General features: G+C 40.1%; 1 protein-coding gene across 1 annotated transcript in view; it reads left to right on the forward strand.

The window, feature by feature from the left end:
* The window catches only part of SUSD4 (sushi domain containing 4), a 38,042-nt gene extending 20,287 nt beyond the window's left edge, over positions 1-17,755 (forward strand). Inside the window, exons 4-7 of the mRNA XM_032681247.1 lie at positions 12,411-12,602; positions 13,284-13,428; positions 15,080-15,462; positions 16,650-17,755. Of these exons, the coding sequence (XP_032537138.1) occupies positions 12,411-12,602; positions 13,284-13,428; positions 15,080-15,462; positions 16,650-16,678 (749 nt within the window). The 3' untranslated portion in view covers positions 16,679-17,755. The remainder of the gene's footprint in view (positions 1-12,410; positions 12,603-13,283; positions 13,429-15,079; positions 15,463-16,649) is intronic.
* Positions 17,756-24,723: the final 6,968 nt, after the last annotated feature.

A 24,723-nucleotide genomic window follows, 5' to 3' on the forward strand; every position in this document is an offset into this window, starting at 1 on the left:
CATTTCCTGCTCAGTATTTTAATATGGTAATGATTAAAAGCAAATGACTGTTAGGAAGCTATTGCTAACCATTTTAGAACTTTTATTCTCCTATAAGCAATACTACTTACAGCTTTCTCATTCAGATATATGTTCTTCTTGAAGTCCCTACAGAAGGGATTTCTTAAATTTGTGTGTAGTAACAAAAAATACTGTATGTCAATCTTGTGAATTTTTCCCTCTTTGTTAGACCACATAAATTCTGAATGAAGGGTTTGTAGCTCCATTTGAATGAACGATTACACCAGGGACCACTCAGCTCCTATCATACAGCAGGCTCTCTAATGCTTCCCAGTCTTATCCTCAGTATTGCCAAGCACGGATCTTCCACCAGCTCCGTGCTGAGAGACTAATTTTTGCTGATAGGGAAGAAGATTTTTTTTTCTGATCAATAAAATCAGTGTTGCTTTAGTCACAGCAGTGCATAGACACTGTGTCACCCCGTACTGAAGTGCAGCCAACAGTGCAGAGCTGTGCACTGGCTGCTCAGAAACAGCTGTTTGCATCCAACCAGGGCGGTGGTTATGGCTCAGGCAAATAAGGATGCCTTCGGCTCACATTGCCAAGTGTTTGCTGGTACCTTTAAATGCTTGTACCTTTGCCAAATTTAAAACATTTGGATTGGTTTTCGAGTGTCTGCCTCAAGCAGAGTCGTTTGGGAGACTTCAGCTGAAACGGTTCAGCTGTATCAGAGAATGATGGTAAAGGAAACAGTGCTGTTTTACCAGAGCAAGAAAATTTTGCAGTCATTTAGAGGATAAGATGAAGCATCTTAACACTGATTTCTTCTTCTTTAACTTCCTTAATTTCCTCTCTTTCTAGTGGAATTCCATAATTATGCATAAACTTTTTAAACTTTCTTTTGTACTGAAACTCAGTAGATGCTTCCAAGAATTATAAAAATCAAAGGAAAATAGTTTTGGGTTTTTCTTTATTTATATGATTTTTAAATTACCGATTTGGGGCTAATCATCCATCTGGAGAAATTGATGTAAGTTAGTTATTGCCTTCTGTAAAATCTGATATGCAAAACATGGGTGCAAAATTGATGGAATTGGAGAATACCACATGGGGTATAAACATGAATTGTAAAAGAAATCAAATGGCTTACAAAAACATTGGAGGAGAGCAAACACTTGAAAACATACTTGCATGGAACTTGGTCAAATGAAAAAAAGAAGTGTTTTTAATATGATACTTTAAAGTGCATAAAGATATTACTTGGGATTTGGAGAAATTAAAAAACCAACAAACAAAAAAAACAACCCTTGGCCATGAGTACTTTGGGAACATGATCTGCATATGATTACACACTTTGCCATCTGGGCTCTATATTTTAATTTTTCATGCCCTTTGGAAGACTTCCAAGAAGATGTAAAGAATATTTCTTATAAAAAACTGGGTGGGAAGCAGGCAAAGAGAAGAAAGGTTGGAAGAATTTGATTATAATGCTAGAAAATAAAGAAGTTGTATGATAGTGTCATTGGGAATTCCCTGCTTTGTATTTAAGAGTAAAAGGGAAAACAGCTTGATTCAATTTGCAAACAATGGACATGATCCTGTTATCTGGAATGTCTTGTTTCAGCATCATCCCAGCTGAGAAGATAAGGTAGTACTTCAGGAAATCAAATATATTGCAATATCAAAACTTCTTTCTACGTGCTGGGACCAACAGATTCTCTAGCTGAGGTTAAACTTGAAAGAATGTAAAATAGAAAATATTTCAAATTTTTGTAGGTAGATTCAAAATTAAAATGAAACAAACATGAGGAATAGACATCAAAGGGGAGAACCAATGAATAGAAGAGAGGAAAAATAGAGAAGAAAACTGAAGGCATTGCAGAAGTCTAGAATATAAAATTTCTGGAATATAAAATGCCCTCATTGTGAGGGGCGATGAAAAGATACAATGCTAAGCAACCACAAACTACAGAAAGGATCCTGAAAATTATAGAAACTATGGAAGAAAGATAGGAGAAGGAAGGTATTAAGAAGATTTCACAACAAAGCCAGAAAAAGATCAAGGGAACCCAAAACCCCTCTACCTGGAGCACCAGGAAATTTCTGGAGAATAAAAGGGGGTTAGTCATGTGAAAATGAAAAACCAACAAAGTATGCTACAAATAAAATAAATGTTCTGGAAAAACGGGTAAGAATACAGAACAATTAAAATTTTACTTCTCATAAACTTGTGGACAAACATTCATAGGGAGGGGCTGATAATTCTGACTTAGAACCTAGAAAGTAAACAGCATGAAAGGAGGGTGATATTGCCAGTGAAATACCGTAGCCCCTTAATAGTTCAAAACAAAGTAGCTGAAACTTTGTAACCAATGTTTGAAGGAAAGATTCAAAAATCTTCATTCTAACAATTGCTAACACCATAAAGTGTGATTGACAGCGAGCTATATGTTTGATAAACTAGGCCCCTAAATTCTTTTAAATTCTTGATGGAACATAAAGCTACACACTGAGGAAAAAAGATAGAAGTCATCCTGTAATCAGTTATGTTCAGGAGACAGAATAAAGTAAGCAATCCTAAGCTTGTGATATTGTACATTGGTACAAATGGATTTCTCTCTGTGTTTCTTTGTTGACATTGAGAAGGCTTTAGATAAAGTCTGACATGACAGACTGATGTGTATCCTCAGGGAAGATAATGTTGATGCAGCAGATCTCCAACAGATAAAAGTCCTGTAAAGGGAGCAGAGGGCAGCAATACAAGTAAGTTATGAAACACTATGGTATTAAGAAATTAAGTGAGGTAGATACCAGGATTCTGTTTTATGTTTACACCTACTCAGCTTGAAAGGCAGGAGGAAGAATAAGTTAAATATTGCTCAAGTGCCAAAGAGGTCATCCATCTTAACTGAGTTAATGTTAACATGGGACGTATTGATAGCCTTATTTTTAATAGCTCTGACTACAGTGGTGTTTCAGAATGTATTCACTGCCTACAACAATACTTGTCGCAGCTCAGGAACTACAACCAGCAGTAGATGCTCAAACAGCAGCAGACAACAATATTTCTAAGCACCTTTACCAGGGCAGCACCTTTATGTCAGTGACACCTTTAGCCTAATGCCCAAAGGATAAAACAGGCTGATAGTGTCGCACCCTGGGGGTGCTTAATTCATAGAAAGCAAGCGTGATAAAGTTTAAGAAGATAGTTTTCTTTAGAAAAAAGTAATTCAGTAATTCTTCATGCTTCTGCACTGTAGACAGTTAATTCATTTGTCACCCAGGAGTGCAGAAATTATATGTATCCAAGCACCCCTGTATAAGTATGGAAGTTGAGCACTTTAACTTGGAATATCTAGATTTTTGTGCTGTTGGAAAAGGCTGCACTTCATTTCTACACTTTTACTCACAGTTAAAGAGGTGTGGAAAAGAATTGAATTCAGAAGGAACACAGAGACAAGAAATAATAGACAGAGAAATCATGTTTTTCTGTGGACTTACTGCTTAGTAAATATCCAATCTCTTGACTCCAGCAGATATATTGCAAAGGAAAACACAAAGAAAACCAGACCACAATTTTAGACAGAATGGATACACAACAAAGTGGGCTTTTTGCAGCTCTTGTTATGAGGGATAGGGGGTTTGGAAAACAGTCTCCAAGCTGAAGACATTGTTTGAAGATAAATAGCATTATATTTCTAAGTGACTGCTCCTTTTTTGCATTGCAGAAATCTTCTTTGATCTTGGCAGGGATTGAAATAGATGCCTTTTTCACTGTTCATAGTTTTTCAAGAAAGCAACAGAACAACATCTTGTAGTCTGTTTCTTTTATGTCTTCTGTTTGTGCTTGATGCACAGGACTGTCATAGTAAATCATTGGTTTACACCTAATCTATCACCTCTTACCTTTCAGAAACTCCTTAGCATTTCCAGAATCAGCCAGACATCCCAACTTCTTTATGGAACCATAATTTCTGTCCTGAAGTTCCACATTAGCTGCCAGATGTGTGTAGTGTTTTCTCCATGGTGCTTTAAATATGCAGCAGATTACGTGGGGGAAAGCATACAAAATTTCTCCCTGAGGGCTGTTTTATAATATTGATCTTTAACTGTATCTGGTAAGACTCCTTGGAAAGGAAAAGAACACTACATTGTCTACCTTGAAATCAGGCATATCTGTGCTTTATGGACACAGAACATCTTCCACAAATGGAGGGAACTGTAGCTGTGGACTCTGTGCATTAGAAAGTCTACTCGCTGTGTAGGTTTGTTCTTTCTAGAGATAAAACCCAATATTTAAAGGGTGGCAGTTTCACCAATCAGTGTAGGCAGGCACTTGAGAACTAAACATAAATCAAAGAAACTGATGTTTTTCCATGTCTTCCTAATCTTGTAAGCTGGTTTATAAACTTACAGTGCTAAGATCACCTGCTGGGAATGGGACCTTGTGCTTTTCCTTATTCTAGGTGATATAGCTTGATTTCATCAGCTTTCAGCTAAGCCCTGGAATACAAACTTGTCTATTGCAGCATTCCTTCTCTCCATCAAGCTTGAGGGATTCTTACTTATAAACAAAGAAAAAAAAGCTTTTCAAATAAGAGGGATTATAGTAACATAAAAGCACTGATATGTCCAGCTCACAGTGAGCACTTGCTTCTTTGGATATCCCTGACAGATGCCTTTATCTGTCTGGTTTTCTTAGCCAGCTTCCTGACAGCTTGCTCGCTCTCTCCTCCATCTCCATTCTACTTCTAAGCACTTTGACCTTTTCCAGACCTGAGGTTATCCTGTGATGTCTGTCAAACACTCAAGCCTTGACTTATTTTGGAGTTCTCTTAATTTCTTCCTGCAAAATGTCTGTGTTGTCCCCAGCATCTGCTTCTCAAAGTCCTTAAAAGACCATTACTGATCATTAAGTCAACCACTCATGAGAAAACAAAGAAACAAAACTAGAAGCAAGTGATGAAGAAAGCTAAAACGATCTGCTATAAATGAGCCACAGTGCTCCAAGCACTCATAGGTTAATGATGAGCATAAATATTTCTGGAATTAAAATTATGGGCCTATTGCTAAAAGAAGTCCTAGCTCTCTAACTGCAAACTTGTCATCAATTTTTTGTAGTTTAAATGAAACTGGCACTGTTTAACTTCTAATTTATAAGAAAAAGATCACTTGGAGTGTGCTTCATCCCATATCTCTTGTGAAATCCATTTGAAACTAAATACTTTCCCATTGATATCCAAGTGTCACAGGCTACAGTGCTGGGAATGGCAGATTTATTGAGGATGAGTGTGAATTTGGCGTGATGCTCCAGTAGGAGCTCAGCTGACTGGAACTGCAAAATGTGCTCTGTAATTTGCAACTCCAGTAACGAGGAAGTTCTGTGTACAATAAGTGATTGCAAATCACCTTCTGTTTCCATTTAGGAATTAGCTAATGTTAAATTGTTATTAAAATATGTTTGAAACTACTTTTATACTGTTTCATTTATGCTCATACAGCTGGTTTCAATGATAGCAATTCTCAGCAAGATGGTGTTTGTCAAAGCTAGACCAGAGAAGCAGTTTTTCATTAAAAACTTAATTATTCAATTCATTTCGCACTTCGTAGAAGGTGAGAAGTTCTCACTGTGTGCACATTGAAAGGCTGACCTCACTACTGTAGGTGGTACAGAATTACCCAGGAATGACTGTCTAGGGGAACATCAAGCAGCCTGGAAGCCTGGGGTATGTTCCTGGCTGCTGAAACATCGAATTGCTGAATGGTCAAAAAGAAATTGCTTACGTGTCAGGTGTCTTTTCAGAAGAAAATGTGTAAGTGGCATTGTGAAGGTTAAGTAATTGAGAAAGATTGAGATTGAAATGAATTTGGATAATATTGGCTAAGAATACAATATTTTTAATAATTTTTGCTGTAGGCTTTCAAGAAATAAATTTGCTGACAACTTCAGAGTTCAAAGTAAGCATTTTCTATCTTCATTGCTTTAAGTCATGACTACCATCGGGTGTAATAGGAGTTACTTTATGTATGAGTGCTCACTTAGTTGTTTCCACTAAAGTTTCTGTTCTGTCATTACTCTTGTGCTGTTGTTTTGCTATGGGAATGAATAATCAGAAAAGTTCATCAAAGCGTGTCTCCACTTTCAAAACACAAATTCAGTGGCCTCCAACTTTTTTCCAGTACAGCTATAAGATGCATGAAGTCTCCCTTCACAGTGCTGGCAGCATTTGTTATAGGAATGCATCGTTAGGATATTGTTAAGATGATGTTCATGATAAATGAAAAGATTACTCTAGTAATGCTTCCTGTTCTGCTTACTTTCCCAAAGAGTACCATTAAAAATAAAGTCTCATTAAGCAGCTGTTCTAGAATGAGATGTTTTGACAGGGCTTATTTTAAAGCAGCTGGATTTGCTACTTCCTTTTACAAAACTCTAAATTTCTTCTTCAAACTTTCAATTGGATATGAGCAGTTGAGTCCAATAGTTTTTCTTCCATCCTACTTATAATACTGGGCAGTTTAATGGGAATTTTTTTCAATTTTAGAATTAAAATATTTTTCATTTTGTACATTTGTATAAATTGAAGTCTAAGTATAGAATAGAAAAAAATCTCTTTTTTTTTAATATTCAAAGTGCAGAAGTAATTTTCTTTGCTTCCTCTTCTTCCTGTTGACCATCCACTCCCCATTCCCCCATGTAGTTCCTTATTTGATATTGCTCTAGAAATACCAATTTTTGTCTACCAATTTTTGTATTGAGATCTTTTTTGCCTAATAAATCAGTAAATTCTCTAAACAGTGCAGTGTCTTTTGGGTTTAAAAATCCGCAACTAACAGCTACTCTGTTTTTGAACACTACTGATTTAATTCCTTTTTTGTTTGTTGTTTTTTACAAACTCGTAACTATTAAGAAACATTTTCTTTTGTGAAAGAGACTGACACTTGTGTTCCACCAAGTGAACATAACAGAAAGGTGTTATATTCCACTCTGTAGAGACTGCCTTATAATGTGGTGTTATGTGTATGTGAGAGGACAAAGAGCTTGAAACTGGGGCTCTGTACTGTGCTGTGCAGGTGTGATTCATGTGCTGATAATACCTGTGGAAATGGCCAGGTCTGTCAGGTGAACTGGACAGGAATTCTTGAGGTATATGAGAGAACGGCTTCTTGGTTGATTATTTATTTTATTCTGAAGGTCTGAAGGGTGATGACACTGAAGTAACCAGGGAACCAAGTTTTATTAGTACAGTATTCATAAAAAAACAGGAAAAGAAAGAAACATAATCTTCATCTTCTATGTTCCTGTAAAAAGAAAAAAAAAGAATTTTCAGATCCTCCATATTCAAGCATGTGTTTTTAAGAAGGCAGGATATGGAAAAGGATCCTTCCTTAGGCCCCAGAAGCCAGGCAGTAAAGCTTCAGGTGGGGACCAGGCCTCCCTAGATGGGAAGGGTCAGACCTGCTGGGATATGTACAGCTGTGGTCTCATGGACTAAATGACAGCTTGAATTAAACATTAGTTGGAATGCAGTAGCCAGATGACAGTGGCCAGATTTCTGGTGATAATTAGTGTCCAGATATGTACAAGAACGACAAATGAGGGTCAGGAGAAGCTCTTGTTCTCTTCCAGTTTGTGAGCAAACCAGACAGTGTGTCCCACTCTCAGATTACTATCTGAGCAAGATATACCAGCATTTTCCCCACACACTGACAGGAACTGGCAGGGTTTTATCTGTGTCTTTCTCATCAGGAAGTTTCATCTTAATCTATTCTCACTCTTCGCATAATTAGCAGACATTCACGATGTGTTTGGAAGAAGTGTTACTTTTTTATTAGGTGCAAGTATCTCTAGTCCTGTCCATCTCTGTGTCAAACAGAACTGGCTGGCCTTGCACTGGGGTTTTCTGCTAACCCAGATAACCAAGCAACTAATGTTCTACATGAAAGGTGAGCTAGTAGCTTGAGAAAAAAAAACATACTACACAAAAAAAATCAAAGGTGGAAAATAAGTTTCTTGCTTATTCCTACTCCTTTTGTTTATGAGTAAGTAACCTGTATTTCAAGACATTTTTGCTTTTATTTTTTTGGCTCACATACAAAAGCTGGGCAAAACCTGAATAATTTACCACTCATCTACTTTGACCAAAGACTAAACCCACTCACTCGCCATTGAACTGGTTGGCTGCAAATTGAACTGATTGACTAAAAAAAACAGTTTTGAGCACTATGAATGTCTGTAACTCCACTGTGGTCTCTCCCCCAGGGGCTTTTAAAAGTCATGTGATGTCTTTATTCTGTGCCATCGATGTGCTAATGCCAAAAATCTTCCCTCCCTCCTACGGTTTCAGTGTCAACATTTCAGAATTACTGCAGCATCCTTTGTGCGGAGTTTAAAAAGCTTCTTGACCGCAGTGGGGAGGAAAAATTAGTGGGTGAGCCCCATTTATTTCTCCAGTGCCTGGGCAGTAAGCACCCACAGCCTGTGCCACCCTCACTGTACCCTCGGTCCAAGGGATGCGGCTCTTGCCCTGCGGAGACTATGATGGAGGGGACATGCATTGGGGCAGACCAGCCTCTGCCTTTGCTCCAAGCCAATATGCCACACCGTTTGTAAAGCAAGGCTCAACTTCCCAGGTTTTAAGCTCTTCCTGATGGTTCTAATCCATCATTAAAATCAGAGCAGAAAGTCCACAGAGGATCTCAGAGGAGAGCCCTCAGCTCTAGCAGCTCCTAAGAGCAGGCAGGGAAGTCCACCAAATCAAATCAGGAATTCTTCCCTTCAACTCACTCGAGTAACAGGACTTTTGAGCATCTAGCAAGGGATCTGTTTGCCATATGAACACAATTGCTCTTTATTTTTGATGAACGATTCAACTTTTCAGCTGAGAATGCTGAGCTTGTTGTAAAAGTTCTTGTAAATCCCCTTACAATCTGGGGCAAATTACTCTACAACGACAGTCTGGAGGACCTGCTGCAGAACCCAGCAGACACAGTCTGAATTATATCCATCCCTCTGACAACATCCAAAGTTAAGGACCCAGACATGTTATCTTTTAATGTTGGTCATCAGAAGACACTACTGGATCATCCATGCTGGATGTTAGAATTAGTGCATTAAAGTCTCAAAAGCCTTATACAGTGAAGACACTAAAAGCTATCGGTAGTAAAGATTTAATGTTGTATTTAAGAACAGTACATAGGGCTTTTTTTTTTAAGCTGTGAGAGCTTCCTGACATAGAATTCCCTTGTTTCTGTGATTATCTATTGTGCATACTGCTGTTGGCTTTGACAGTGAAAATGTATTTGTCAGATACACTTTTATTTTAATCAGTTTGTGGCTATTTTCATTCAGTGAGTTTCATGCATTTGCCTGAAGTCCATGGCCTGTAATTTCCAAATGCAATTAGTGGTCATCACTGGGAATGCTAGAATTTTACCTTCCCTAGAAAACTTCAGTGGTATTAGGTTTGCCACCTGACTCTTCGTCCATATTTGATCTGGCACATTCCTTTAATCTGTTAACCAGTATCATACACTAGCATTCAGCATAAATAAGAGATCTGATCCTGTAAGGTGACTAGCTCTGCACGAAAAATCTTCTGTCATTGGGAGCCAAGAGTGTTCAGTGGCCCTCCAGAATTTCATAATCTTTCTTTTCTGTGATTGAAACTAAGGCCATTTGCTGGCTGTTGTTCCACTGTTCAGCTCTTAAGGATCTTGGGTCTGGATGGCCACGGGAATGGAGTGAGCTGAGAAGAGGACTGAGTGCACGACTAACTGCCCAGAGCTCAAAGCGAGTTTCTTTTGGGTTATTTCTGATGTATCTTGTTTGACTTGATTTAGAAAAAGAGGCTTTGAGCCTGAGTGTTACAGATTGTACATGGGGGCCAGTTTGCCCGTGGACATTTTGAGGGATCCTGAAATTGGATGAACATAAAGTCTACAGGAGGTGGTGAGGGATACCCTGAGTGAGTTAGAACCTTGACTCTTGATAGTCCAATTGACATAAGAATGAAGCACTGTTTCATTTGAGCTCAGAGCCCTCATTTTCAAACCTGTTCCATTCCATTGTATCTGCTGGTTGCAAGTGTTTAATGCAGGAGCTGTTGGCAGGTATGACTGCTTAAAGCTTGACTCTAATTCATGACTAATGCTCAGCAGTGCCATAGAAAAGTCTGCTGGAGTTCCCAGGCAGCACCAATATACGAGCATTTCCCTTGAAATATGGATGTGTCAGTGGAAGGGGTGCCACTCCTTTTTAGTACTGGGGAAGTATCCTACACAAAGAGTGATGCTCTTGTTTTTGAGTGTTATAAAATACATCTCCATTTGCAAACAGACTGACAGCTCCGTATCTGGGTTGTCTCCCCAGTGTATTACTTTTAATCTGCTTGGAAATGTGTCATTCCTGAGCTGATCCACGTTGCTGGGATCACCAACTTTGAGGGATTTTTGATTCAGAAGGCTATTTTGGCTGTCAGTGATATTAAGAGGTTAGGGATGATGTAGCAGGTACATTGCTGTAGGGGAAAATCAGTTTCTCTGAGTGTTGCTCTTTGTGATAAGGTGTGCTCTACTTGCTCATTCCTAGAAAGGTACTGGGCACCTACACATGTCTTGAACATGGCTGTAGCTTGGCAAAAATCAGTAGCAAAGAAACTTAAATTGCTGTCTTCCTTTGTTCTCATGCTCTAAGCATAGGTAATAAAAATATACCAGGTTTCCTTATGGCAGGCCAGAATCATGGCTTTTACTGATCACTTTCTTTTTTAATAGATGAATGATCAAGACAAAGGGTGCTTTCCTACTGTTTCAGTCCGACACCCTTGTCCTAGTCATAAGAAAATTGTTTTCGGTCTTGAGTTGACTTCCCAGTAAAGCATTCCTCTTTTTTGTGGGCCCAGAGACTTTGGAAAGTATGCAGAGCATTGAGGATGTGAATTTTTATGTGAATTACTTGCTCTGATTTCAAGTTATTATTAAGCCTTGCCAGTGAAAATGCAAACAAAACCATGTCTCCAGGGGATGAGGAATAGACATTGCTGCACATTGTAATCAGCCTCTCTTGAAGATTCATTTAATATCTTGTGTATTTTTTTATGAAATGCATTATTCATGTAACAAGATTCACAGAGAGAAGCAGCTGAATTGTAATTTCTGGGAAGATTCTTCTTCCAAGAGATGTCATTTTCATTATTTAAATCAATGCAGTAGGTCTTGCCCGCATGAGGGAGGCATGAAGTGAAGGGAACAACCTGTAGATGGGGCACTAAGCCAGTCAGCTGCTGCCTCTGAAGGGAAATAAAACAAGCCATCCAGTAATTTAATCCCCTTTTGGGTCAGTATGTAGCCATTTGAAACATCATTACGCTTTGTAAGGTTTTTTTGCTGTGTTAGAAGCACTTAAGAAAACAGTAATCAACCAACACTTACACCTTGGAAAAGTTTTCTCTCTTATAAAAATACTGCTTGCGAGTTGCTCTCCCCACTGCTGTTTTCTAGAGAGTGCTCCTTCAGTTCTCCATTGAGTCCATTGGCCTGAGCATGTGAGATTACACTGCTTTTCGTTTTGGGGCCTACAGTAAAAGTCCCACATGTTTATATTGCAATTCTCTCTTATTGACCTAACCTTAAGTAAACCACTGTACTTAATTAACACAGGCTCAACCTCTGTTTTATTTAAGACTTCACTCCACCAGTGGTCCCACTGAGATCAGTGGGGCTTTTCAGAAATAACAAAACACAAATACCACCAGTAGAGTTTAAGCCCAGCTTAATAACATTACAGTGATACAGATTGTATATGCTTAAGCAACACTAGGTGCTTGAGCATCTCTTGCAACGCTGCTGATGGCAAACTTATTTTTAAAAGTCAATATTTAGGAATTTAATTAGTGCATATAACCATTTAATTATGTTAATGAAACAAAAAATAGGATGTTACAGCTGAATTTGAGATGCTTTATAAGGAAAGTGATTCTCCTTATTTTGACTGTCTCCCTCCAATCCCACGTAGCCATCTGATGGATATGGTTTCTCTTTTGTCTTCCTCTCACCCTCCTTTTCCCACAGAGGACTGGAAGCTTACCAGATCCCATCTTTAGGCCTTTAAACAAGCAGGTGACATCAAAGCTTGTTGGTGTCAGTGAGAGCCAAAAGTCACCCCCTGGCATGTGTTGCTATGCAGGAGGCATGTGCATCCATCTGCTAGTGCAGATGGGCACCTGGGCTCCCTGGGCAGTTGTCTGGTACCACTGAGACAAACCCAAAACTGCAGGGAGTGTAAAGGGAGCCTGAGGTGTGCCCGGTGCATTTTGACACACTGAAGCTACCCAGCAGTGGGTTACTGGCTTTAATTATTCAAATTTAATTAATGTCTTTCTCCTTTTCTCTTTGTTTGTTTGCCTAAGTTTGTCCACTACCTCCAATGGTGAGCCATGGAGACTACATCTGCCACCCGCGGCCTTGCGAGCGTTACAACCATGGGACGGTGGTGGAGTTTTACTGTGATCCTGGTTACACCCTCACCAACGACTACAAGTACATCACCTGCCAGTACGGAGAGTGGTTCCCCTCCTACCAAGTATACTGTGTCAAAACAGGTAAGGGATTTGTAGTCTTGTATCCTAGCTTCTTGTAGTCCCTCCTTTTGGAGCAAATTTGTACATCTGTAATGCCTGGTGAACTTCCTCTATTTCATGGTTAAGTGATGAACATTGATTTTAAGATGCTTTTAAATATAATACATTTTCAAGATACTGAATGATCCTAAACCATTTTGGTTATTACCTCTTCAAGTGTATTTTTAAGCATCTGGATATTTTTATATGTATGTAATCTAAAGTCATTATTGCATGTATAAAAGAACAGTCAAGGGGAAAAAGCAAGATACAGCCCCTGTGACAGCTTAATGTTAAGGTTGCTTTTGGTATATGGGATTGGGTTTATGTGTGTTTTTGTATAGAGTGACCTACGTCCTGAGGACCTCACTGCCACCGTCCGAGCTTGCTCGGCCCCGGCAGATGAACCTCAGGATTAAAGGGTGGGCTCAGCTCAGCGCACACTGTGTCTCACCTAAAAAATCCACTGCGCAGGCTCGAAGGGTAAAGACCCTTCCCAAATCTTCGTTTGCGAAGACTGGCCATACACATATGTGTGTTTTTACAACATGCATAGAAAAAATGTCTTGTCCTAACTGGCACTTCTGAGTATTGTTGAAATGTCCATAGAAAATAACAATGGTAATAATCAAGCACAACTCTTGTACTGTCTTTTTGTTATAGAACAAACTTGGCCAAATACACAGGAGACCCTCCTGACTACATGGAAAATAGTGGCGTTTACTGCTACCAGCGTTTTATTAGTACTACTACTGGTTATTTTAGCCAGGATGTTCCAGACCAAATTTAAGACACATTTCCTTCCACGGTTTGTACTGTTTTCTTTTTTATTTTGAAGATTGATGGCCTTGATTCAGTTTTCACATTCAGCACTCTTTGCTGAAGAGATGGAGCAGCTCACAAGCCTTGCAGATACTTTCTTCTGCTCTGAGCAGAAGTCTCTGAATCACTGGCGTGGAAGGGCACCCCCCAAAACCTACAGTAGTCCTTTCTGCAACTAAGATAAAAGGGAAAGTTTGCCAAATTCACTTTGGGAGTAATTACAGCTCTGCTACTGAGAATTGCTGCTTCTGCATGTAAAAATAGCTGACAATATTTTTAAATACTCATTTTCAGGTGCGGGGGAATTAATTTTTTAACTACTGTAGACTTAGTAATGTAAGTTTTAAGAAAGAATTTCTCTTCTCTCTATGGACAAATTTATGTTAAAAGTTTGCTTTACCTTCATTAGTATTATTTTCATAATGATTCATAAATATCTCCCGTATCTTCCTTTATTTCCGTAAAATACCATGCAGCTATGAGCATTAGTTATTGATTCACATAGTACTCCTCATGAGATACATCTGGAAAAACAAAGGCAGACATGCTGAGTTTTAGGCAAAGCTAGAATTGTATCAGGGCTTAGACGTGTTTCTTATTTTCAGTCTGTTCAGTTCACTGTGGACCTTGTCTTCTCTCCTACACTTGATTTTTCTCATGTCTTTATTCTACCACAAGCAGAAATGAGAGCTGAAAAAGCTGTGTGTCAGTAAATATGTCCCTCTGCCAATGCAGCAGAAAGGACTTTGTGTTCTTAATGTTAAATAGATGCAGATTGTATAAGCAATGTGTAAATTTATATACATTTATACATAGAGGTGTCAATATATACAGTGTATGGGGAGTAGTATACAAATACCTATGCATACATCTATATCACCAGGAAGATCTTTGGGGTACTGGGCTGCACTATGGATAGGTCTATAGACTGTACTTATCTAACTTATTGAAACACTTTAAGTCCTCTCTTTTTCAGATATTTTCATGTCTTAAAGGTACCTGGGACCAATTCCCTCCTGCCAGGACTATATTGTGATTTAATTGGCTACTAAACAGATACTTCAGAGTTTAACAGACTTTCCCAATTAATAGAAATATTTTTTACTTAAAAAAGAATACAGCTTAATACAGGTTAAGGAAAGGAAGCCTGCATCCTTTGAAAGTAAGACTTGAGGGAGGCCAAAAATCTGGCCACCAAAACCCTGTCATCTAGCAGTCATCATCCCAGTGCCTGTTTACATGGGCTGTAAACACTTTTGTGCTCTAGCACACATCTTTCCAGGGGGTTCAGACACTTTTGGCTGGTGAACTACATCTGTGATCTTATATCCATGATACCTACTGCGCACAGCACAGCGAATGGTGCTCCTTATCTCTTCCAAACACCTGTTTTCCTGCCTTCTTGAAATTGTCCTTCACATTAGTAGTTTCATTTTTCTGATTGTAAAAGATTTCACCTGTCAATCCAAAGAGAGTTTTGCAAAACCATGAAGCAAACATTTATGCGAATGTTAATGGCCGTGTAGCTGCATTTTGCATGACTAGAAAGTGCTGTGTTTACTGAAGTTCAGCTTTTGCTCCGAGGTGCTTCTGACATGCTCCTTCTCTCTGTGATAACTCGTCTGTGTTTGACGTAGAGGCAACCAGGAGGGCTCCATGGGTGACCCTGACTTCGTGGTGGTGGATGGCGTTCCTGTCATGCTGCCCTCCTACGATGAAGCTGTAAGCAGCGGCTTGAATGCTCTGGCACCCGGATACTCAGCCACCACAGACCAGGGGCACATTTTGCAGGCAGAAGATCAGAATCCTCCCGCTTACCCTGGCCCCAGGATTACAGACGTGCTGCCTAGCGAATTTGAGACCTGTGACAGTAGGTCGGATTCCTCTGAACTGCTCCAAAGTTTGTATCCATCCCTGACGTGCCAAGCGGCAGCGCTTCCCGCTCCAGATCGAACTGACGTATCCCGTAGCACTGACGGGGAGGCTGCATCCACGAGTCCGCGGATCGATATTACAGATGGTGAGTCTTGCATAGGTGCAATAGGTGAGTCCATAAACAGGAGACATCATTTGTTTGCACTGGCAGAGTAGGAATACACCTACCTGACTTGCTCATACTTTCTCCATGTTTTTGTTCGCATCTTAATTTGGACATTTTTTAAAAATCATACAACTCCATGGTTGTAGGGCTTTGTGTCTGTGGTATGTCCTTGCTAGCTCTGGTGTATGTGATTTGAATCCCAGGCCAGAAGGTTCCTGTCCAGACCCCATTCTCATCAACAGGGATGTCAGGAAGCACCTGTGTGCAGCAGCAGAGCCAACCATCATCTTGCCTATGCTGATCTGTTCATCTGCTCCTCAACTCCTACACTCACAAATCCCTCACATGCCATGGCTTTCACAGCAAAGAACAGGTTTTTCTCCTTGAAATAGAAAATAAATCATGTTTTCACACTGGGTCAAAATTAGCAGCCTTTATTATCAAATTCATCATGTCTGTGCACTGAGCAGAGGGTCCCTTCCATCTGAGGCACATGCGCATTAAGCCACGGACGTGGAACTCGCAGCAGAAGGGGAATGTACCCACAGGACCATGTGTGAGGAGGGAGCTTGCCATGTGTTACTGCCTGCATTTAAATTGAACATGGGCATGCACCAATACCATTTCACTGAGTTCTGATGGTGTGCTGCTCAGAATGTTAAGGAAACTAGATAGCTTTCCTTGGAGACATTTAGAAGGAGAGGCTCATATCTTTCTCTCCACAGTCACTGAGCTGAAGCCCAGGGTCCTATATTCAGTGTGGGTGAAGGTCTGGGTGGAGGAATTCTTCCTGCTTCATAAGAGTTAGGATAATTTTAGTGGTATCACAAGGGGAAGAGGACAGCTAGGAGGAGAGGAAGAAATTATGGTAATGTCAGTAAAAGTAGTCCCTGCCTACTCTGAATGCTGTTTCAGTGATTAATGTAGTAGCAAGGATGTTTGCATTTGGGTTTTTGTGGGCCTAACTTGTTTGAGAAAATCTGGGTAGTTTTAGTAATAGTTTTCATATAGGTGTCAGAGCACGAGCGGTCTAGAATTGGCAATACCACATGTCTTGTTCAGGTATTTGCAATGTCCATTTCTGTTTTTGTAGAATTGCTAACAATAATACTCTGCAAAAGAATAAAGGGAAATTACAGTCATTGCTATTTCTTTGTTTCCCCTAGAGATTCCTTTGATGGAAGAAGACCCTTAGCCTGCACTGAGTTGTGTCTTTGTCACATTGCACTGTTGGATGACATGAAATCATGAGGATTTAGAGAAGAAAAGACTATCTGTGGATTTGGGGAGGGTATTTTCCTACTTATCAATCTTCCACGTGATGGTGTCACCAGATTGGGTGTATGTCTTAATCCACAGCAGGGATAACAGCATCAGCATTTGGAACAGCAGCAGTTTTATGAATGAATCCTGGGGATTTGATGAGAGCAGATGTAAAAAAAGAACTGTGGCTTTTTAGAAATGAAATGTATATCTGCATCGCAGAAAGTCATATGGTTCTGTAAGAAATGCTATTGGATTTTGATACTAACTGCCTCACAAAAGCATGTCAAAATATGTAAATTTGCTTATAAAGACTGCTTTAAATGATGAATGGACCTCTAGTTTATGAAGAATCCTTGCAAGTTTAAAAAAATACCAGTACTGAAACACACACACAAAAAAAAAGAGGAAAGATCCTCTTTGGGTTTCCTGTGATAACCAGGAAGCTTTTGATTTAGTTGTTGGTGATTTTGGTTCAGACCATGTCTGCAGAAAATATAACAGAAATGATGGGATTCATATATACTTTGATGTATGATAGCAATTATATATTAAAATATATATATATTTAAAAACTCTTAAAGAGAAAGAAAAGGAAAGACTCCCAGGTCACACAATGATCTGGAGATTTTTTTTTAAAGGTAAGGCAGAATTTATATCATAGACAATATTCAAGGTAAACTATCAATATTTGTATTTATGCAAGACTTCTGTGACTACATTGCATTTGATAAATCCTGCTATAAAATGAGAGATCTAGAAAACGATAAAAATATGAACTATGTGCTTAAGAAATGTTGAACCACCCTGCTTCAACCTTTCTTAAGCTCTTAAATGTGTGTGTATAAATATATATATGTATATATATATATATACACACTAGAGTAATCTACAGTCATAGCCCAGAGCACTGCCTTGTCCCTGTACGTTGTGGTAGTATTCTGAGCCATTATTGTAGAATACTTAAAAGAACATAATAATAAAGTTCAGTTTCGGTTCTTTTGACTTACTGGACTGTTGTGACGTTGGCCTTTTTTTCGCTTTTTTTCCCTTCCTAACTTCTTTTACCAGCTCCTAGCTGAAGGCTGAGAAGGCAGCAAAACACCTGCTCTGGTGCATTTTCAGCTTTATATCCTTCATCCAGCTGCAAATGGAGAGAGTGGTTTTGGTTAAGCAGAGCACGTGAAATGGGTGCAGCAAGGGCACAGCTTCTGTAGGTGCTACACGGCTTTTCTCTCCTCTGCATGCTGTGCCAAGCATTGTGCTAAAGCCTGTATGGTTCACCCTTGTGGTGCTACAGGCTATTCGTTCTTTTTCAGGAAAATTCCTGGCTGTTTCATACACTTACTGAAATCCAAGCAGATTTCCTCGTCTTATTTTTGGTGTTGAGCGAATGAGACATATGTTGAAGTGGCGGTGTTTGAAGGAATAACTCTCCTTATGTTAATGACAGAGATTGCCATCGTGTGGGCTAATCCAAACCAAAGGGAAAAATAAGACTGGGTTCTGATTTTATGTACAAAGTAAATTAATAATATCTCTATTGCCCTAAACAGAGGATCACTACAAGTTGCTCTGTTATTTTTTCATGATTGTTTAATGATTTCTTTGCATTGTGGTAACATCTAGTGGCCTCTCTCATGAGTCAGGCTAGTAGAATTATAGATGTGCTGCAACCATTCAAGAAAGTGTTTAGTAGCATCCTGTCAGCAATTGCATATTACTGCAAGAAGCAGAAGGAGACAAAAAAACTGTACGGTGCAGAAGCAATTATTAGAATAATGCCAATTATTCTATGGTAAGATGGATGAGAACGTAGTAATTGGTATTGCAGAGTATAAGACATACTCTGCATTGTCCTCCATTCCTGCTTACACAAGACTTGCATTTTTTTTCTACTGAATTGTCTCAGTTGCAACTGCATCTTCAGATTGATCCCAGAGACACATCTATCAGGTCTTAGTACTATTTTAGCTACCCCTTCCTTTCTAGTCCCCATGCTTTCCAGAGGTGTTTGCATGACCAACTGATGTTCAGGATTGTCACTCCAGCAAAAAAGATGGGAGTGCTGTGATACCAACCTTGAATTGAAGCACGTCTCAAGCCTACAGTCAGTTAAGTGATTTCTGTTTCACAATGTCATTGAAAAGTGTTGAATTTGCTTTAGATGCCTTATAAAATATTATGAAACCCATCTTTGCAAGTCTTTTAACAGCTTGTGAAATTTCATTCCTTATTAAATTTTTGGACTTCCATTTATTAATTTCTCTTATGAAGACTTCTGATTAATGTTTGGAGCTCTGTGGTTTTACGGATTTACACTGCTGTATGTATTGTATTGCAGTCATTTTGTTAAGGGAGCCAGACATGGTAACTTAAGAAATGTAAATTTATGACTTACCATTTGTATTTTAAAAAGTGCAGAACTGCAAATACTATAGAAAACATGGATGTATTAATATTGTTTGATAGCCCTTTGATAGCACTGTACTAAATACATATTTTAAAGGTAATAGAGTTTTTACCATTTTTTGCTTCTGATGTATAAGACTTAGAGAAAGGCTGTTTTGGGGGGATTACTTGTGTGGCTGAGTTCGGGAGTTTTACATGCTTGAGTATTTGGGGAAAACAGAGGACTGTTTCTGATGCTATTTTTTTTTCACATAGGGCTTGAATTCTCATGAGAGGACTGCCCACCCCTGGATCTGCACCCGTGCCCCCACCCACAAGCTGATGTCCTGGGCTAAGGGCTGCCCCCAGGTGCCCTCCCAGCCTTTGCAGCAACCTGACCACCCTGCCAGCCTGGAAAACTCCGCAACTCCCTGACCTAAACCTCAGGTCAACCTCGAGCTCTCCCTAAACCCTCAGCAGCCAAACCTTCAGGAGGGAGGATCCTTTTAGGGCCTTGAGAGACTACAGAGCTGGTAAGATCATGACGATATGTTTGCCATGTAAATGAAACTAGATGGAAGGATGAGCACATCTTATGCAGATTAAGCTGTTTTCCCTTGAGCTCTCTGGATGTGAATTAAAGCAGGCCCAAGAAAACCCTGTTGGTGAGGGGAGAAGCAGCATGTTAGTGAGGATGGACAACCTGTGTGCCTTCGGCAGAGAGGGGAAAGGGTACATGCTGACAACTTCAGGAAAATAAAACAAGAACTGGCTTCACCCTGCCAATATTTCTAAAAATGAAAAAAAGTGGAGGAGAAGTGTGTCAGCCTTCAACACTGACTTATGAACGAGGGCTTGACCTGCAGAGGGCTGGATGAAGGGTGGAGGTCCAAGGTCTCACAGGAGCTCTGCAGGGAGTGAATCATAACCTGAGCATGAGTCAACAGGACCTGGCTGTTGTGAAAATGTTAAATGTCAATATGAGAATGTTTACACAGAACTGTAACTTATCAAATGCATGAAGCAATCCTTCAGCTGCACTCAGCACTAGCAGGGCCTCAGCTAGAGCACTGTGTCAAATGTTGAGCAATTTTTTTCCTCTTCAAGGAAAATGTAGAGTAGCTGGAGAGAGGCCAAGCAGAGAGAACTGGAAGAGCCTGGCCTGTCCTCACAGGTCACAGATCATGTGTTCAGTGTGAACAACAGAAGGGAACACAGAAATTTGGTTTTCTGTAATAAGCATATTTTGCAAAGAAGAAGGAATTTATCCATATAAGTAGGACAAGAATAATAGGCTTAATTGAAGCTTGAGGGAATTAGGTTAGATATTAGGAAAAACATTCTAGTCACAGGGATGGTTACAAGGAGGGAGGGTTGGTCTGAGGCATCTGTAAAAAAAACCTCTGAGAGATTTTTTTAAGACTTTTCTAAATAAATACAGGCCAAGAAAACATTGGGGTGAAATGCACTATGTGAGCTCTGGGGGCCCTTCCCATTCTGTTTCTGCATGATTCCCAGCTTGTGAGAACTAAACTTGACTGATGCGGTTTTGCCCACAGACTAATTCCAGACTGATGGTACTGGGCAAACTGGTCAGTGCTCATCAGAATCACAGCCAGAAATACTCTCTATTCCATCAACAGAAGCTTTTGTGTAGTGTGAGCTCAACTCCAGTAAAATCCTGTGAATTAAACCCTGTTGCATTAGTGACATTGATTTCAGAATTCTGTTCTGTGACAAATCCAAACTTGGGATTTTCTGGTCTTCATGTCTATCTTAGGCAGCCCTTCTAATACTCGCTGCGCATTAGGTGAAGTAAATCCTCTCTTGGCAATTATCTGAAGACACCTATTGAGTTCAATGAGAAGCAGCAGCTCAGGCAGTGGAGCGCAGAGACCATTGTCATGTTTGTGCAAAACTTGCTTCACATGCCCCAGAAGCTGTTTGTTCCTCCCGTGCTCTGCTGCGGATGGTAGCACAGCTTAGCACATCAGCTGTCAGAGAAGGAGTAGGACAGATGAGAGAAGCACATCTCAAGCTCCTGTTCTTGATCTCCCATGGATGCCCAGGGAGGACTCAGGGGCAGAAGGAATTAGAAAGCAAGCAAACATCTGCCCCAAACCCAGGGAGATGTCCCATTGTCAAGGGCACATCCAGTCCCCCCGACACGGTTCCCAAAGGAATTGCAACATGCTGGAGAGGAGGCACTATGGTGGAGGGAAGACAGGCCCTGCTTTGCCTGTCACTCTCTGATGCCAGGGTGTGCAGCCAGAATAGACAGACAAATCCTTCACTCCCCAAATAATGTATATAATTTACTTCATGCATTATATATTTCTCTCCTCACTACCGTTATATAGTAGCCTACAGTCCATTCTTTCAGCCCTACATTTTCCAGGACAGAAAGATAGGTTATTTAACAATAACAGAAAGGGCATTAGCCTGAGATTCAATTATTTCCTGTTCAGGTGTCAGAGCAGACTTCTAATAATTCTCATAGACCCTATACAGATGGGATTCTTGAGGCACCTTTCCTCAGCAAGGCAAAGGGACTATCCTGCAGGTCAGAGGAAGATGCTACATGGGGGCATTTTATAACCTGGGAAGTCTGGATTCACCTGATAAAATATATTAAAGAAAAACTTGGAGAAGGAAGAAAAGACATTTAAATTTGAATAACGTCCAGGGTACATGGATAAGTTCCCCATGTCCCACAGTAAGGACAGAGGGAGCTGTTTGTTTAATACAATTGGTTCAAAAGAAAGTCAAGAGGCAGAGAGGTAAGCCAAGCTTCTTGGTTTGGTCGTCCAGCATCTCTTTTCCCTCACCTCTGCATTTCTGTCATCAGACTGGTTCTGCTTGCAATAACGGTATTAGTTTTGGTTTGGATCCACTTTTTCCATTTTATTTGTTTGCCTTTTTTCTCCTCTGCTTATCCTTCTACTCTCTTTCTTGTTGTTTTTTTTTTTTTTGGTAACTAATACTGTTGTTCCAGTTTCATCCTGTCACCTCAGTCATGCTGGGAAGCCAAACAAGTTGCTTAATTGCAGTGCAGTACCCAGCAGGACACGTCCTCTCCCTCCTAAGAGGTTGCTCTTATTTGCCTTGCTCATTTGTGTTCTCAGCAAGAGAGGACAAGAAGGGACACAGAGCTCCTCACTCTGCTGATAAATGGTCCATGAAAATGGTTAGAGCAGAGCACCGAGGGGAGCCCACATTGCTACATGTGTGATGTGTCTATATGCCTCGGTCCCAAGACTATCAGTTTACCATCATTCATTGGCCCAGTATTCACAGGTGCACACAAATGCTCCTGTAAAAACCTTGTAGCCAAGGTTTTTAAGAACTGGCTTATATTTTAGGGGGTTTCAAGATAAGACTTTTTAAAGACCCCCTCCTTTCTGAAACTGGTGAGCTCACAGCTTCACAAAATTGGCACTGACACGGTCCAATTAGGAAGCACAGGGTGCCCAGCAGGTCACTTCATCTGTCTGCTTCCTGATGTTCCAGTATGAATTTCTTGTTCCCCGGATAACTGCTTGAACTAAGGAGTTGCCAGTTGCTGAGCTGTCAGGTTCACGTATTTTCTTTTTTTTAACCTAATGAGGCTAGATTTATTTTTAACGTTCCTTATTACCATCCGCTTCTGACTTCCATCCATCTACTGCTGAGTACATGCTGCTCTTGCCAAAGCAAGTGTCTTTGAGCAGCTCTCTCAGCCCCTGGAACTGTACCGCCCTGCGGGAGATCGCATTTGCCACCGTTGTCCCTTCTATTAATTCCATGGCAGCACATGCTGTTTGCCTGCCTTGTTCAGTGCTCTCGTGTTAATAACTGTGCAACCAGTTGTTATTTCTTTCATAACCATTACCATAGCTGCCTGTTGTTAATAATTCAGGGTTAATTACTTACTAAAAAGTTTAGCAGAACAATTTAGCTTCGCTTAGCCTGTTCATTGATGAAGACTATAAATGTCTGCAGTCTATCACTGATAGAGCCATTACTGGAGTTCAGTATAATAGGCTTTTACTGAAGTGCTGCAGCAAAAATGAGGGTTAGTCCAATGGGCAATGTCAGCTGCCTGCTTGTACACCTCCTGTTGGGTTTTCCATTGGATTTTGGGCAACTGCTTAGGAAGAGAACTGCCACAGTAACTTACCAGGTTTACTTATATATACGTTCACCTTGCACCATTGTGCGGTGTAGACCAAGCTACGGGAGTGCTGAAGCCTGGCATTAAAAAAGACATCATGGCAGCTGTAAAGAGTCCCAGCGTTTCAATTAGGGTGCTGGGCTGATCTGTCACAAATACATCTTGGTAGAGATAAACATACCTACAAGACTTGGGTGATGGTGTTCTCTCTGGTTTATGAAAAAAGGGGAAAATTTCCAAGAAGCAGCATCATTAAAGGTAATGATGCCTCTTCACTCAGTTTTCCCTGGTCTGGCAGTCTCCTGTTCCCTGAAATTTTGCATCTAGGAGCTGTTACAGACAAAAGGCTCTGGATATATGCACTGTTCTCAGTTTACAGTGAAGTGGATGGGAACTGGGACCCCTTTCAGCAATGAGCTCTTTCTGACCATGCAGCCTGGAGTCCCCATCTCCTGATTCTAAGAAGCAGAAGAAAGGCCATGTGCTCCCATCCAAGGAAGGGAGGGGTTTAGCATTACACTTCTTTAGAGCAAAACTGGACTCTGGACTCCGGAAACTCCACCCAGACTTCTGATTTTACTCGTGTTGCACTATTTGTAGTAAATCGAGGCTGAGTGGGTGCATTGTAGTTCTCTGCATTCATTTAAGCCTTCACAACATAGGGCTCTGCCTTTGTCTGCTCTAGGCACTGACAGGAAACTGAGACAGTTCCCTTAGATATTTTTTAAATCCAGCACAGTGCTGTCTTCATCTTTGGATGCCTAAGTATCCTAAAAATGCCTATATATCTTTATGTTAAATTATGAGCAAGAAAGTGATTAATTGTTCCCTGACCTTCAGTTTCTTCATTGAAACTGTGTCACCAAACCATATTTCATGTCACTAGGAGACAGTAAACGTAAATCAAATATCTGCCTGTTCTAGAATATCTAAGGGAGGAAATTACTTCCATCCATGAAGGCAGACAGATTTTCTTGAGAGAATTTTCTACCTTCCAAATTCAGTTTTAAAATGCAATTTCATCCTCGCAGATCTGCCTGTTGGTTTCCAGCACAAGAGGCATTGCCTCAGTTTGTTTGCAGTCCTGAGAAAAACAACAACCTGCCACTCTCTCTCATTTTCTAAATGCTTTTTTCTTCACTAAATAATTGAAAAACTATAAATAATTTATAAGAAAAACACCCAAGATAAATTTAGATCTTAGATTTCTTCATAAAGAAAGTTAGTGGGTATCCTTTCTCAATAATTTAATGGGCTTAAAAGAAGACTGAACCTGATGCACTTTACTCCTATGGTCCAAGACTGAACACGGAGTAAGTAGAAAGTGGCCTTTTTCCCCAAATAATCAGCAGGAAATGGCAGTGGGCCTTGGGTCTCTGAGAGCACCCATGTTTGCTGCTCCTGCTTGCGTAAGTTGGACTGCTGGGCACTGC

The sequence above is a fragment of the Chiroxiphia lanceolata genome, chromosome 3, assembly GCF_009829145.1.
Source record: "Chiroxiphia lanceolata isolate bChiLan1 chromosome 3, bChiLan1.pri, whole genome shotgun sequence".
In the NCBI taxonomy this organism is placed as follows: domain Eukaryota; kingdom Metazoa; phylum Chordata; class Aves; order Passeriformes; family Pipridae; genus Chiroxiphia; species Chiroxiphia lanceolata.